Below are 17,384 nucleotides of genomic sequence, written 5' to 3' on the forward strand. Positions count from 1 at the left end.
ACTTAGAAACTGACAGCTGTGCTTTCCACCAGATTTTCAAGGAAAGGAGGTTGAAACGCTTTTGTGGGTACGTATGTGTGCCTTTATATTTGCTTTTTTCATTGATATCTACACACTTATCTATGAATGGAAGTCTCAAAAATATCACATTCTGGCAACTTTTGTAAGAATCAGACTGTGTATAGAGTGACTTCCCTAAAGGCTCAGTCTTCTTCCAAACATCCACCAAAAAGCTTAATTACAGGACGCATCCATAAGGAAGCAGACTTCCTGCTGGATCTCCATCTTCTACAACTAACATGGTAGTTACTGAAATTGCAAAAGATGTTACATGCTTAGTATGAGAATGTGTCAGACTGAAACAATATGAATTTCAAGGCAAATATTAACTCACTGCTGAACAGAGCCATTAGAAGGGAGAGAGCCACAGAGACAGAAATGGATCCAAGGAGCAAGACTGTGCTCTCTGTGGATGTTTGTTAAAGACGGGCAAGTAGTGCAGGTGCTGAGCATCTCTAACCAGAGCAATATTTAACTGAGGGCTGCTTAGTTATACTGAATGGACTAATCTATTCCACACTGTTTACGCCACTTCCCTGGCCGTAATTTGTGCTGGATTGAATTGCAATCAGAGTGCAGCCAGGGAGATTTTGCTGCCTTACCCTGGGTGCACTGCACATGCATTAGCTGCTCTGACTTCCATCTGTAATGGAAGCTTCCTATGGAAATGGGAAAATATTTTCCATTTCATGGGAGGATCTGCCCAGGTGGGGAAGCTTATTGTGTGCCCTTATGGCTGGCCTTAGGATGCCTTGAACAGCAGCATGTGGAGGCATGGTCAATGAAAGGTTGTACCAGAGGCCTTGCTTTGTAGCTTTGTTGGTCAGAGCTAGCAGAGGCACAATTGTCTGGGAAGAGTTAGTAGATGCTCTACAAATTAGGGTACATACTCTTTCACTTTTCTAGGATCTCTGGCTGATGCTGAAAATAGCTATATTGTATTTCATTATTTTTACCATTGCTTTTTATTCTTTTATTATGCATGCATGTATAGGTTTATCTACACACACTTTTTAGCTTATTCTTCTGTTTCTAATTTGAACGTGGTATTCACTGTCATCTCATTGCACTTTTTCCATGTCCTCCTTAAAACTTTCAACAAAATTCCAGCGATGTGCCCAGTTCCTTCATGGGGGGTCCCATGCTCTGCCCATCTGGCTCACATGCTGTGTTGGCTCCAAACCCCTTCTGTCGTGGCTTTCTGTGTTCCTCTGTCTCTCTTCCTAACACTCTGCCAACACCTTTAGGTTTTACACATGGGGCCCATCTGTCTCTTCCTTTTCCTAGGTCATCTGCATGACCCTGGCTGCCATCTATGCTAATCACTCACTAGCTAATGTTTCTCTTTACCTTGCCCTCTTAGCATCCCACTTGGAGTCTCCCCTTCCCTCTGTTTCTTTGACACCCATTCCTACTGCTCTGCTCCCCACACAACTTCCCCTGTGTGGGCCAGTGCTCCCAGAGCTGGTGCCGCGTCTGCCAAGTGTGGTCCTTCTGCCATGGGACCTCCCCAGCGGATGGTGGGGACTTGTGGCATTTATCTGATTTACTTGGTTAGCCCAAGTCCATGTTTCTAGCCCTATTCCTGTCACTCCCCCGTCTCATTCCTGTTTTTTTTTTTTTTGGATATGATCAGCTGTTATGATGAGTCTTCACTGAAGATAAGGTTTTGGGGTGTGAGGCCTTCTCAGGCCAATAACGCTGCAATGACTGCGACTGTGTCCGTGCAGCAGATGTCTCAGTCCTGTGTGTGGCTTCCAGACACCGACAGCTTCAAACAAACCAAAATATGTATTATGTATTGCATTATTACTTTTAATCCTGCTTATTTTGTTGTTGTTGTCGTTGTTGTTGCTCTTGTATGTCCTGCTGCCCCCCTGGAGCCAGTGCTGGAGGAGCCCACCTGCCTCGCACTCATCCTCAAGAACTGTGCCAGCACCAACAAGGGGGAACCATAGTGGCTCTGGTGGCCACGGCCACGCTGGGTTTCATCCCTGTTTCGGCATGGCAGTGGGGCTCCTGCTGGGGGCTGCTCGCAGCTGGTCCGCTTGCGGCTTGGAAGAGAAAATGAGGAGAAAAAAGTTACCAGTGGAAATCTGTAGGGATGTATGTATGTGGATGTATGGGCATGGATGTGTAGATCCATTTATCGGTGCAGATCTCTCTGGTTGTTGTGGATGTATATTTATGGTTTCAGATCTCTAGCTATTGTGGATGTATAGATCTGCTTATGGAAAAACATCTCTGGCTGTTGTGGATGTATAGATACATAGATATATGTTGCGGATGTACAGATATTGACAGATGCTGGCACCAATACTGTGTACAGATACTATAGTCATCTATGTATCTAGACATGAATACACCCAGACAGCCGTGGGCGGACAGTGTGGCGGGCGGGTTTGCACCACCCGTGTTACCATTACAGCTCTCTGCCCCCACGGCTAGGTAGGCTTTGACGCACACAGAGCCCACCAGCTCCCAGCGGGAGGCCTCCGGCGGCGCCCTGCCCTCGCTAGGAGCAGCAGCCACCCGCCGCCGCTCCTCCCCACCCTGCGCCCTTCCTCCTCCTCCTCCTGCCCTCCCGAGGGCGGGCTGCAGCAGCGCCCTGCCGCCGTTTGTCCCCGCCGCGCCCCCGTAGCGGCCCGCCGGGGCAGGGCGTTGCGGGGCGGCGTCGCTATAGCGACATGGGCTAGGCCGCGGCCTGCCTCGGGCCCGGCGGCACCGGGCCGGCAGCGGGAGCGGGATGCGCCATGGCGTCGGTGAAGGTGGCCGTGAGGGTGCGGCCCATGAACCGCAGGTGAGTGCCGGCCCTGCTGGGGCAGCCGCGGCGGGCAGAGCTCGTCCGCCGCTGCTGGGAAAGCAGTGCGGGGAGGCAGCCCTGTGACGGTGAAGTTGCGGCAGGCGGGGAGGGGTGATGCCGAGTCAGTTTCGGGTAGTGCAGGTCGCTTTCAGGGAGTTCAGGCGCTGGGATGGAGCTGGCTGTCACAGGTCGGGGGTGCTGGGTAATCCTGTCACCAGCACCCTCGCGGGTTTCCCTCTCGGTTCTCACCCACACGTAGCGATGTTCTGCACATGCACATCGCTCTTCCGCAGCGGGCCTCTGGCGGCAGGTAGCGCGGGGCTTTAAAGTATGGGCAGGACTTGCTGGTTTAGTGTTTGGTAGCGCGGAGGAATTCAGTTTGTGCGTTACAACCGTCATGTGCGGAGATGGAAAAGAGAGGAAAGTGAAAAATGCAGGAGAGGAGAGGGCTGGTGGTTGTGACAGGCACTGGAAGCAACGCTGGTACCGTGCGAGTGGAAGTCGGCAAGTGTTGCAGAACAACGTTACCGTGACCCTGCCGTCCAGATGGCACGTGAGAGGACAGCTCAAATGGGGCTAGACCAGAGCGCATACCTAGAAAATGGTGAAATTAGTTTGTGGTACAATGGAAAAGAAAGAGGCAAAGAGCTGGACAGACAGGGGCCTGCTGTGATCAAAGCAGCAAGCCAAGAAAACGGTCATTGACACCACATGCTGAGTGGCAGTGAGTGGGCTGTGAAGAAGCTTTTTCTGAAAGTTTCTGGGAAGTTTTCTCTGACTGAAAATAAGCAGTAGAGAGCCTCCCTGTTAAAATTGCTCAAACCTTGCCATGTGCAGGCCGGTGCTTGATGTTTATGGTACGTATCAGGAGGCTGGATTCAGTGCCAGGGGATATTGCGCCCAAGTCCTGATGTTTGGATGCACGGTTGCTGTTCCGCGTGGCACCGAGCAGCACCTCAGATGGCTCTGGCAAACAGGAGTGGTGCCGGTGGTGCTCGTCTTCAGGCAGTGTTGAACTGACGTGCTTGAGGTACTGCCAACACGTGCTGTAAGCTGGGCACCCACTGCTGTCTCCTGTTGCAGTAGTGAAGGCATTGTGAACCACAAGACAGGGACAGCAATAATGTTTTTCTTCTTGGTTTCCTTTGTGTCTTCGCTTAGCTATGCTTGGCTGTATGGGTCATTGCTGTAAGCATGGCAGGATTTCCTAGAGGAAGGGCCTTGCTGACAGCTCAAAGGGACTTCCCAACTGGGTGTTCATTCTGCAGTGCTTGCTTCCAAAATCTTTAACATGATACTGTATAGAGTTAAATGTGACTTCATATGTGTCTGCAAATTTGCTTTGGTTTGTTCTAAGCTTAGTCATATAATGCAGCTTATTTCATGAGTCATTTTTAATTAGAGAAGACCGAGTTAATGAACAGTTGTTCAGACTCCTGCATTATGGAGCAGTTGCACTGTATGGTGTCATACCCTGCTAATTGTGTAATAAGTCATGAACACGGATCTTGGAATGAATCATGTGGCAGGGCGGGGGTTGTTTTGGGATTGCTTGCAGTGCTATGGCTTAGATGACAAGCTTTGATCCTTTTTTTTTTTTTTCCTTTCCCTTCTCCCGCAACTTATTTTTGTTGTTCTCTTTCTTTGGCTTGACCTGGAAGGAGTTTGTTCATTTCAGTGTCATTCTCAAAGCCCTTGACCATTCTTCTATAAACAGTTAACATCCCAAATTGATCACACAGAGGTTACCCCAAACATTTTTGACTGTATCTCTGGATAATGTAATAAAAGTGGTGTCTAATTACTTTACAGTTACTGCTTTGAAGACAGTTGTGAGCATGAGCTTAGAAAGTTCAGTTACTTTGTGAGTCTCCGTCTAATCTTTCGTTTCCCTAATTCAATATGCAATTGCAGTGACAGCCTTTCAGTTTGTACTGAAATTTTAATAATTCTATAAAACATGTAAAAACCTGTCAGCTGGTTTTAAGACTATGTTCTCTTCATAGAGTAGAAATCTGCAGGGAGCTGAACTTGGGTTGTTGGTGCATTTTGCTCTGGAAAGTTTATGATTTTGGTCATTATTTCACAGGTTCATTTTTTTAAACCTATCATTAGAAATATTTGTTTATTGTCCTGTAATTTGGAGGACTTTACTTGGAGGGTCCTGTACATGGTCTCAGAAAATGTAGTTTCTCGTTGAGATTCTGTCAGAATGGCCATTTTCTGTTATAAATAGTGGGATTATAGAGAAAGACTTTTCTGGTTGTTTACTGTGCACACTTTGGGCTACCAGTTACTAATCATTGTCTTCTGAATTTGGCATCCTATTAAGTCTAATGTAATTCTATCTCTGTTCTATGTGCTGTATCTGCACAGTTCAAATGAATAAGTTGCCTTACGTTCAACTGTTTAGAGTCGTTTAAGAAGAATGAGAGGATAATCTCTTCGTAGCTCCATTTTACATCATTTTATTTGCGTGAAAACAAGAATTAAATTAATATTCAGGAAAACCACCTTTATACTTTTTTTTTGGGGGGCGGTGTCAATTAAATAAAACCACCTAGAATACACTGATTAAGTAAGAGAAGATGTTTTGATATTTAATAAAGCGAATAGTATCTGAAAGAATCAAGTTGATATTACTAATTATTATGCCCCTCAGTTTCTTATACCTGACAGCTCTGTTCTGTTTGGCTTTCAATTCATGAAGTGATGGAGGAAAACAAACCTTTTTTTTAATGTTTTTATCTGATTCTTGCATCTGCATAAATTAATTATCAAATTTAATTAGTTGAATAAACTAAGTAAAGGTCACATGCAGCCTTTCCTGGCTTTGCAGTGCAGCAAGTTCTTCCTCCTGCGTGCTTATCCACGAGGATGCTCAGGGGGCTGGAGCACCTCTCCCCCAAGGAGACGGGCTGAGGGAGTTGGGGTTGCTCAGGCTGGAGAAGAGAAGGCTTTGAGGAGACCTTACAGCGGCCTTCCAGTACCTAAAGGGGGCTACAGGAAAGCTGGGGAGGGACTCTTTGTCAGGGGGTGTAGGGATACGACAATGGGGGAATGGCTTTAAACTAAAAAAGGGTATATTTAGATTAGATATAAAAAAGAAATTCTTTACTAGGAGGGTGGTGAGGCACTGGCACAGGTTGCCCAGAGGAGCTGTGGCTGCCCCATCCCTGGAAGTGTTCAAGGCCAGGCTGGATGGGGCTTTGGGCAGCATGGTCTGGTGGGAGGTGTCCCTGCCCATGGCAGGGGGGTTGGCACTGGATGGACTTTGAGGTCCCTTCCAACCCAAACCATCCTGTGGTTATCCAGTGCTGTCAATGTTTTTCAACATTTATTTAAATGAACTTTGTAGACTTTCCCACAGCTCTGTTATTATTTCTAATATAATGGAATAGGATTTCCAATTTGATTTTTCGAAGCGATCAATCTTTAGCTCTCCTTAGATTTGCTCTACAACCTGAAGTGGCTGATGGGGCTGGCAGAAACGTGTGGTCAGGAGTCACGGTGCTCTACCTGGTTGTGCAGTCGCTCACAGTTACTACACGAGGATTAACAGCTTCTATGTTTGACAGTGGTGAGACAACAGAAGATGTTTTACTGCTTATAGAAGGCTTTCGTGTGACTCTGGGACTTGTTTGGATTAAAAGCCATGCCAATACTGACAATTTAGTTGTGTAGGCTGTAGTTGTGTATTAGCCATTACACATAAGGCTGTCCCTCTTGGTTTTACATTTTTACGCCTCTCAGTTAAGTCTAAGTAACGCTTCAGCTTCAGGGCTGGAGTCTGAGTACCCTAGGATTTATAGGACCAACATTTTATAGTCTTTTAAAAATAACTCCTTGCACAATCCAAGCCTTAGTATCAATAGTAGAGTTTTCAACAGCTCGAATTAATATAGCACTGCAAAGGATAGAGATATAAAGTAAGGGGCTTCATTTTACAAGAAACACATGACTAGAGTGTTTTTAGTGGCAGCAGTGATAAACAAGTAAACAACTAAGAGCCAGCAGAAATTGTAATTTGTATTCCTTATGTTTCAAAGTGATTTATGTGGGAGATTATTGGGAGTGTGAAAGTTCTTCTTAGCTATCCATGCTTTTTGGAATTGAGACACACGACGTATAAATGGAGAATATATTACAGGATTTCTAATGCAGGGAAGAGAGGAATGCATTGGTGTCTCTTAATAAATTGCTCTGGCTAAAATACATGTTACTGTGGGTATTTTTCATTTTCGTGAATTTATTTTATCAAAACACTCCATCGTTTTATTTAAAATATCAGTATAGCAGGTAGAGTAAGAAAAGCTGAAATGATTACAAGGAAGGACAACAGTTAAATACTGTGTTTGTCTCTGAATTGCCTGGTGAAATTTTGCTGGGTCTGTTTCTGAGCATTGATCACCAGTTGCGGTTCATAAGAGGCACCAGAGCGATAGGAGAAGCGTTAACTCAGAGCTCGAGTATGGCCAAATGGTGCAGAACTATCACTTTTTAAACTACAATACCAATGAGGATAAGCCATTTGTCAGCAAGCAGAGTTTGCTATTTCTTATGTTAACTCTTTGAAATTCTGTTTTAATAATGGTGCTTGTGACTTATTATCATGTACAATTTCCCTATTATAAAAAGAAGTTGAAAGATCTATAAGGATAGGTGAGGCTCTGGTGTGCCTAGAGTGAGTGTACCTCTCTCTTGCCTCATCCTTTATCAGTGGGGGAGTCTGAATTCAGTAAAAATCAACTTTGATGCTAGGTTGGCAAGACAAACTAACTGTTCTGAATGTGACTTTTCACCTTGCCATTTTTACATCCCAAATCTTGAACTCATTTAAGGACCTCCAGCAGATTTTTCCTTCGGGAAGGTTGCCAGAGTAGAGACACTTTTCTCCCTGAAAATAAGGCGTGTGTGTGTGTATAGACCATCATCAGTATGCTATTTCTTTTGTAAGTGTTGGACCAGTGCATAAAGGTGTAGGCTGAAATCTGAGTTCTTGTATCAGGTAAAGTTGACACTAAGAGATCTTGGAAAAAATACAGTGGTTTTGTACAGTATGTAAAGAATTATTTCTATTTATTATCTTTTCAAGAGAAGCAAACAGTAGAAATAGCTTTATCCTACAACATGGTCATGTTCATCTTTTCAGGATGGGTCCCATAGTCATCGGAGAACCAGACAAATGAGCATCAGCATGACAGTGTACACATCTTCTGTCCCTAATAATTGCTGTCTTTTAAGTGACCCAAATGAAGATGCACTTAACAGATGGGTAATGTCTGGCAGTGGCTTGATGATACCCAGTGGGTACGGTCAGGTTCCCAGGTGGGGTTAACGTGGAGAGAGCGCAAGTTCTTCGGGCATCTGCAAATGGTGACGTAGATATCTATAACTATGTAAAAATGCCCTCAAAGATGATGGAAGTCTCAGCGCTGGTAGCTTGTGACTGGTACTGCGGTCTGTCATTTTGGAGTCAACGTGCAATTGAGCTAACAGAGATTGCTGGGAAACAGAGGTGCTGGTATTGTGGGGCTCCTTTAAATGTCAGCTAAGGGAATTGTGCTTGAGGACAGGATGTAGTAAGGCATGGTATAAGGCTGCAAGCAGACCTTTTGAAAGTGGGGGAAAGGCTGGAGAATTTGCCGTTGGAGCAAATGAATTTAGAAATTATAGCTTGTTCATAGCAGAGCATTACCTTAAACTTTTAAGGACTAGAAAAGATAAAACGGTGAAGAGAGTAGGGGGCTTACAGAAAAGTTCAGGTTATCAGTGGCAAAACTAAGAAGGAGGTGACAGAAGCCTTATAATCAATATAGTAGCACGGGATATGGTTGTGGTTTAAGGTTTTTTTTTTTTTGGCTTAAATGTAGTAAGTAGTAGGTGCAGAGTTCAGCCCTGGCCCTGTAGGAATGGAAGAAGCAGCAGCCGTGAGTGTTGGGGGGGAAATGCCGAAGGTGTTTTAGTAGTACAGAGAGCTTTGCAAGCGTAAAACAGAACAGTTGCCCTCTTCAAGAGCTTAAATAGCAAACATCACGTGTTTCCTAAGGGGTGGTGAAATGTGGTGTTGGATGTCTGTTATGGAGCAGGGTCTAACGAGAGCGTGGCCTTTGCTAAGATGAGAAGTTAATGCCAAAGAGAGACGCCAACAGCAAGGATGATCGTTGGCTGGGAATTGGGATGCCACAGGTCAGGATATTCTAGAAAAACTTGTTGGACTCTCATTAGGCTTTTCCACAATAAAAAATGTCAACACTGCTGAAGCAAGCTGAAACTTAGGGGTGCAAGCAGTAACGAATGCCAGCACTCCGGTGTTTTGGTTCTTTAGAACTTCTCAGCTATGTTAAAGTACATGGTCTTTGGACATCAGTGGCTTGTGACTTGTTTTCCTCTTCTTTCTGAGCCCTTTTCCTTGATGGTTAATCTTTGAAGCTTTTCAGCAAGCTGATGAATTTGAACTTCTGAGTGTGATCAGAGTTCAGCTCTTGCTTGCGTGTACCTCATGTGGCCAAACAGAAGCTGCATTCCGTGCTTACCCCCGTGAGCCCCTGTGTCGGTGCCTTTTTAAGTTCAGTTCCTAGAAGCTCATTATCTGAATTATGTTGGAAAAGCTTAACAAAACTGACTGGAATCATTGATTCAAAAAATATCGAGCTAAATGTGTACTTCGTGCGTTATGACTGCTGGAATAGATAAGGAGATGCAAATCTAGAAATATTTGCAGGGCTTAAATGTTGAAAAGAGGAATTAAATATTTAGTTATGGCTTCTTCGTAGTATCTTGGGAATAATGGAATGAAACTAAAAATGCATCAGCTTAAGCTGTATCTAGGGAATTACTGCTAATGAGATAGTTTAGGTTGTGGAAGAGCCAATCTCCCAAGGGGAACGAAGGCCCAGGCAGTTGGGAAGAGCTAATTCCTTTGAAGAAAGTCATTATAGGATGTGATCTTGTGTGAATGGGAAGGGGAGACTAGATGTAGATGACTTAAGTAGCTCCTGCCTTTGCCATTCTGCCTCTGGCTTCCTCTGCAGAGGGCCTTACATGCAGGCCCAAAACGAAACTGAGTACACTGTCCTTAAAGCAGCATCTTGCCATTTTCATTGATAAAGCAAGGTGTATTGGGGAGGGAGAGCCCCAGCCGCAGAGCTTTATCCTCGCAGCAGCGAGTGGCAAAGTGAGAGGTGAGCCGAGCACTGCAGAAGGTGCTCGAGCACAGTGCTGTGTTCGCGTTACCTGAAGAGTTAACGGCTGGGACCGACAGCTTAGCCTGCATAAACCAGGAGAGAACAGGAAACCCACACAGTGCTTCTGTTGATGTGGGCTCATTTTTCTGTCCTTCTCGGTGCTTAATGCAAATGCTTCAAAGTTTTTCAAGCCTGAGGGATTTGTCACAATCGCCACCTTGTTCCTTCTGTTGCCCTCCATGGCATGAAGTAACAAAGACCTTCCAGTGCCAGCGTGGCTGGAGCACAGCAGGAGCGTGGGCACATGTGGCAGCACGGTTCAACTGCCCTCATTTACAATTTCTAACCCCCAAAGCGTTATGTTCTTAAACATTTTGAACTTGAAAGCCTGGCTTTAGAATAGCATTTCCTAGTTTGTTGAATTCAGTATTATTGAGCACATTACCAGGTTACCTACATGTTATATCACTAAAATGATGAACGATAAAATGTTTTCAGACTCTGCTTTTTGTTGAGAGCTCCTTGAGACCAGCAGAGAAGGGCAGTGAGTCTCTGTGTTGTAACTTTCCTAATGAAACAAAGCAAGAGAAAGGTGAGTTTGTCGGTTTTTTAGGCTCTGTTTATTTGAAATGAAGACTGATTTTTGAATAAATGGGATTAGCACTCAGCAGTTTTAACCTAACTGAGCTCTTGGACTAGAAGGCTCTCAGAAGTCTGAGTATCTCTGAAAGGCAGGTATTGTTGGAGAGAACAGCTGACTGAACTGAAGAGCAAAGTCCTTTCTTTTGCAGCAGCTATAAATACAAAGCCGGGGTTATTTATTGAGAGAGGGTTTTTCAGAGTTATCTAACAGAAGGAGAGCATACATGGCAGTAGGCATCTTAATTGCCCATGGGCTAAAGTTCTTATTGTTGAACACTCAGACACTTCAAATACTGGCTTTATGAAGGCTTTCCTCCAAAGAGTTTATATGGTAAATATAAAGCAACAGACAGACGCGAAAACCTGGAGTTCACCAGTCATTTTTCTGTATGCTTGTGTTTGGCAGATATTTGTACTTAGGTAACTGAAGTCATTTGTTTTTCAATCCAGATTGTTTGTGTGTGCCTCGGCTAAGGGAAAGAGTGACTGAAGAACAGCCTTATGGATTACTCAGGAGCCTAACAGATGTGTGAGGTCAGGCACAGTTTGTCAGTTCTGGATCTCAAATTAGAGGACCCCTACCCCAAAAGCCAAGGACACTGCAGGGAGGCAATCTGCTTTCTTTGAATCAGGCTTTGCTGTACACAAGAGGTTAGCTCAATACTGTCTTTATGACTTGGAATAGGAGCAGTAACAACAGAAGGAATCGGAAGAGACAGGATATTAAAAGCAAAGTAACATGTGGCCTAAAAGCCGAGTCCTAGAGAAACTTTATAGTTTCATAATAATGGCAACAAAATTCCAGGATGTCACTCAATCAACTTGGTGGTGTGTGAGGTTAGTCTATGTTGCTTCTGCTAAATAAGTGATTTTGCTACATTTTCCTGTAGAGTGCCAACAGAGAGGCGTAAGAGGGGGTTCGCATGTGCACAGCTCAGAGCCATGCAGGACAGGGAACTGGTGAGGCCATAACCGAGCCTGGTCTGGCACTCCATCTGCACAGACAAAACTGAGAAGTAGCCATCGAGATCGCTTGCTGGTTGAGGATTACATACTGTTCAGATTATGTGATCATTGATTGCGGCATGTGTGGATACGGTGATTTTTTTAAAAGCTAGCTGTTGCTAGTGGTTAAAAAATTGCTTATGTGGATACCTGCTAGGCCTGAAGTCTGCCTATCGTGCTGTTAAAAACAAATGTAAAAAGCAGGTCAGGTACATGATTTAATGCAGTGACCAGTCTGTAGGTGTTGCCATGAGCGTGCATAATTTTCCAAGAAAAGCTAGATATCATTGGACATAAGACAGTGCAAGGACACCCCTATGTTCATTTTCCAGGAGAGCCTTCCTGCTGTAGATTAAACTACTGCTTTTCAGTATTGTTGGTGAAATTTATTGTTATGGCTAAGGGCATTTAATCTAGGTTGTCCTTCATACAAGAACTGATACGTGTGTACTAGTATATAAACTAAGGGAATATTTCGGTTTCGTGAGATGTACAATATTTGTCCTGTTTCTGCATTCTCCGTGACTGAGTTTGTTATTCTGGTTTCAGCTGCATTGTGAAAAAAAGTTCTGAGAGTGGCAGAGCTCTCCTTTAATGATTTGCAAAGTTTGCCAGCTCTTTTTATAAAGTGGTATCACAAAAGGGAATGTGGGTGTCATCTTAAGCCAACAGTCTGCACTAGCAAAATACTACGATTACATTGACCACAGAAAAATGGGCTTCATGACAGAACTGCTGCCTTTTTTTTTCTGAAGTCTCAAGTATGTGTATCATGTCTTTGTCTTCCTGAAACACAATTGCAATCATATCATAGCGGGCTATTTATTTAAACTTCAGTCCCCAGGATTTTTTCCTCTGCTGTCTTCTTGTCAGGCTGCTTGAGGTGAGGCAGAAGATGTCGTGCAGCCTGTCTGTCAGTCAGTCGGTTTCCATGTCACAGCATTTGAATCTGCTGGCCGATGTCATCCAGACTTGACAGCTTGGTAGAGGTCTCCAAGGTGGCGAAATGGTAGTGTTTAGAGAAAATGGGAGGTGGTGGAAGTCTGTAGAGCTCGCCCTGGCGAGGGGGAGGCTGCAGCCTGTAGCAGCCGTCAGAGAAGCCACTGGGCACGCACCCTCACCTGGAGCTGAAGGACATCTGCCTGCATGCCTGACGCTGTAGGATGTGGAGTTTGTATCTTTGAGTGTGAACGTGGTTTCAGTCATGTAATTCTGAGTCTGCGGCCTTCCTTGTCAGTCAGCAGCACTGGGCCGCTTTGAGCTAAGGAAGGCCGGGCTAACGCTGGGCTACTGCCCTGCTGTGGAGAGGACGCTGGTTTTTATAGAGTGCGGTCGTGTGGCACTGGTGACTCAAACCACCAAAATCTTGGGATTGAATTGGATGTTTCATATGCGGACCTCCAGATTTGTTCTTAACCTGAACCCATATATGTTTAAAAAAAACACATTTAAAGAGAACACACTTTCTAAAAAACGATTCGATAAGCATTGAGGAAGCTAATAAACAAAAACCTCTGGAGAGCAAAAGAAAAATTAGAAATTGTGTGATAGTTTAGTTTGTGCTGACTTTTCCTGTAGTTAGAGTAACAAAAACATCCTTGTGTAGTGGGCTTTTTGTTTGACACTTTAAAGCATACAGTTGAATCGAATGTTCTCCTTTCAAGAGTTCCTCAAACAAAGGAAAGTGCTCTTGGTCTGTGTGATTCAATGAGACATGAAGGCACAGCGTACGGTTAGCGTGTTACCAAGCTACAAGAAAAAGCAAAGTTCTTTCTGTGACACATTGTGTTTGTTTTGTAGTTAAATCTACCTTGAATTCTCCTGGTCGTGAAGCAGCCCTCATGCTTTCACATCGTGAGCCCAGAAATACACCTGGGCCGTGAACAAGCAGAGTGGTAAAATAGGAAATCTGTAACGTCGTGCCTCAAGTGTGAATGTAGGAAGCAGGCACTTGGCTGGAAAGAAAAGCCATTGAGCATGGTTGAGTTGCTTTAACAAGCACTCAGACTATGTTTTTGAGTAGTTGAAAAACAAAATCACACGCTCGCTCTTTGATAACCCCGTTTTCCAACAGGTAGTCCATTAGATGTCTACAGTAAAGTGAATTTCCAAGACATATTTTACAGGCCCTCTTTTCATTTTGACACAGATGCTCAGCAGGCAGTTCAGGGAGTACCTGTATCCTTGTCCGTGCAGCCTTGGAGGCCTGTTGAAGTGGTCTTTAGAAACACCGTGATGGAGAAAACTGATGGCACTTTTTGTCCCGTCCTTTTTCGTTTTCCCCTTCAGTCCCCTGGCCAAAATACTTCTTGTTTTTTCTGTTCTTTTTCTCAGAGTCATGTCTGTCGGATATTATGGTAGTCACAACTGATCACCGTGGTATCAATTTAGTGGAAAACATATCATGATTTTCTGACAGGATAAGCTATAGTAAATGCTCTAATGTCAGAGCATACATTATAGTCAATGTCAGAGCATACAATACAGAACAGATTATTAAAAAGCCACCATTTAAATAACTTAACCTTCCAGGGAAGGACCTTAAGGATGAGCTTGGAAAAAGACCCAAGGCGTTTTGCAACTTTGTAATAGGGTTCTTCCTAAAGCTTCCCTTGTTCAGTGACATTTGAGGTAAGAGTGCATTACCATGTTCCTCTCCTTTCTGTCTGTCTGTGGGAGGATCCTCAAAAAGTCTTGTGGAGGATGAGATGAGTGACTTAACGCAAAGAGGTCTTTGAAAGTTGCCTTGAAAGCTGGAGATACTGCTCGTGTTTTACTGCATTTGGACTAGATGTCCATGGAAGTGCAAAAACTGCACAGGTCTTTGCCCTGAAAATAGGCAGAGAATATAAGGGAAGGAGGGAAAGAAACTCACCTTAGAGGTGTCTACATTGCAGATTGTTCCATGAAGCTACTGTGTTTTGACAGGGCTGCTGAATCATCTTCAGGTTGGGGCAGTTCTTCCTAACTCACACAGAAAGACGAATTACTGAAGCTTTGCCCAACTGAAGCTTTTATCAGGTTATCCCATTAAAAGAGATGTATGCAGGCTCTTTTGAACATATCTTGGTACTGATGCTGGTATGGTTTATATAAAAATAAAGCGACGGTATTATTTGAAGAGCTTTTTCTGATGGCTTCTTCTCCCTTTCCCTTAATTGTTAGCTGACTAGCTAGCTGAGTTCAGCAGTAGCAGAGGGTCAGTAGCAGCACTGAGGTGATGGATTTCCTGGTATCTGTGCCAAAAAACTCTCCTGCTTGATCACGCTGCCGTTTGGTGAGGGGCCAAGGGATCACGGGTTACACGTTTCATTCCCTTGTGATCCTGGAACTCCACGTGGTGCCTGAGCCAGCAGCGAGTGAAGCCTGCAGGCTGGCCCGAAACACCACTCCACAAACAGATCAGGCTTCAGCAGAAACAAGTCATCTTCCGTCACCAAAGCAGTAATTGTAAACTAGTTTTGGCAGCCGGCCCCTCGACATTGCCTTGTAATGGAGGTAGTGGGACTTGCGGGGCAGTGCCTTTGGTTATCGGCTGGTGCTTGCCTCTGGGCCGAGCTGGTTGCAGCCAGGGCCCCTTCCAGCCCCGAACGTATTCGGGAGGGTGCCTAAAACTGAAATACACTTGCTTACAGCCTGAACCTTTAACTGAGGTGGAACTCGCGATCAGAACTTTTTGAAAGGGATTCAGCCCCTTCTGAGCTGCATGAAATGGTTACCTGGAAGTGACTGGTGTTGGGCAAGCAATTTTTTTTGTGGGATCTTCTCAAGCTCTTTATGTTTAATAAATTATACTCAACTGTTTGATAACGAAGTGAAGCTTTAGTTTTTGATTTGAATGTTTTCTCCTGTCAATTCACCCTGCTTCTTTCAGGTTGGCTCACTGACTCAGATAACAGTACTCCTGCTTCAGGTCATTCTCTCCCTTTCCATACAAAAATGCAAAATAATTTTTTATTGTTGGCTGGTGCTTTACTAGCCCCATATTTATTTATTTATTTATTTATTTATTTATTTATTTTTGTGGCTTTGGAATCCTTATTCCTTAATAATATTTAGTGGTACTATCACTGTTATCATAAAAATTAATGATTCCAGGCTTGTCAGAACAGTGGGCGGCTGATATATGGGTATTAGATGTTAAATATTTTTTTTCAGTTTTTCGTTATTGAGTAGCTTTAGGTTTGGTAATGTGGAGAGGCGGCTGGGTGCAGCAAAGAAAGCACAATCACATCTTATTGTTTCCCCTTGTGCACCTCAAGCATGACGGAGCCCAGACAGAAAGCAGGAGTTCTGGCACAACCTTCTGCCCATGTGGAGTTCTTCCAAACTTCCTAGAGGAAGCAGGTTGCTAATTAGTTGAAACATTTTTGTGACACAATAGACCGTTTAATTGGGCCAAGTTACATATTACACCTTCTCTGACCAATTAGTTACTGACAGGTAGGGTGTGGGGTGGAGGTAGGGTGAGCAGTACCTGTGCACGGCTGCATTACTGCTCTGTCAAAGCCTATTTCCTGCTAAAAAGTACCACTGGAAACTTCTCTTTTCCCTGTTTATTACCCATAGCTGTATTTTAGTATTTGAGTCTCTTAAGTTTAGACCTAGTAAAAGAAATGAGGATTACTTGTAAATGACTGAGAGGCATCTCTGAAAGTATGCCTCTAATGTTTTTCACTGGTAGATCTAAATTCAGTTGTATAATTATTGCTGCAATTATTACAATTATATATTTTATTAGCTTAGAAAATAACTTAATGTGTTGATATTTAAGTAAGCACTTTTATTTGCTTAATCTTTATTCATTAATGTAGATTTTAAAATAGGCTTTGCTTTTCTTTAGAATTTCTACCAGAAAACTGACTGTGGATAGAGGGTGACTTCACAGTCAGCTGATGAACATTAGGAGAATTAGGTGGTCCAGCACACCATGGAGAGGAGAATGTCATGTTAAAAAGCCCAAACTCAGTTCTCTTGTTGATATGAATAAGTTTCCCTTTCATTTTTAGGTTGGTGTAAATGGATAGCCAGCAATTGCTGAGATGCTGTGCAATATGGTAAAGCTGCACATTACTGCTTTAAAGCCCTCTGCTGGCTTTTGTACCAGTCAGCAGTACCCATTTGTCAGGTGCTTTAGCAGATGTATTTGGAACAGGCGTGTCTGTTAGCATTTGGTGAACAAGGTTTTGTATGATATATAGCAGTCTTCCTCTTTTTGTTTTTTTTTTTTCATGTGCATGTTTTTAATAATACAAGAGGTTGTCATTCAAGAGCAGCCTGTATTACTTTTATGACGAGGTGTGATGAAAGCCCATCTCTAGCAAGCAGGTTGATACATGCAGGTTTTAGACACTGAGCTAGCAATTTTTTATGCCACTTTTGGAAACATTCAGAAACAAATGATGAGATACAGATTTGCGTGCATGAAAACACTGCTGCGGAAATGGACTGCTTTTCTTCCCGGAATCATTGTGCTATGGGAGGCAGCAAACCTGCATAACACCTTTGGTAGTAGAGCCTCTCTCCTACACTGCCATGCATCACATTTCAAAAAGAAATTGGGTGCCCACTTCTAAGAGTTTAAAATACTGGGCGTTTGTGCTTTTAATATTTAGTCCCTGTTACCTAAACCATATGGGTAAATGGGTACTAAGATGGTAAGAGCTGGGGTTTATCTTGCAGTGTTC

General features: G+C 43.8%; 1 protein-coding gene across 3 annotated transcripts in view; it reads left to right on the forward strand.

Annotated features, from left to right (window-relative positions):
* The first annotated feature begins 2,662 nt into the window (after positions 1-2,662).
* The window catches only part of KIF16B (kinesin family member 16B), a 144,644-nt gene continuing 129,922 nt past the window's right edge, over positions 2,663-17,384 (forward strand). For 2 of the 3 annotated variants that reach the window (XM_050709709.1, XM_050709710.1), the window contains exon 1: positions 2,695-2,860. In XM_050709709.1, the coding sequence (XP_050565666.1) occupies positions 2,814-2,860 (47 nt within the window). In that variant the 5' untranslated portion in view covers positions 2,695-2,813. Of the gene's footprint in view, positions 2,861-17,384 lie in introns of all 3 variants that reach the window. The other variant, XM_035552992.2, reaches the window with a different exon arrangement.

The sequence above is a fragment of the Cygnus atratus genome, chromosome 3 (genome assembly GCF_013377495.2).
Source record: "Cygnus atratus isolate AKBS03 ecotype Queensland, Australia chromosome 3, CAtr_DNAZoo_HiC_assembly, whole genome shotgun sequence".
Taxonomy (NCBI): Eukaryota; Metazoa; Chordata; class Aves; order Anseriformes; family Anatidae; genus Cygnus; species Cygnus atratus.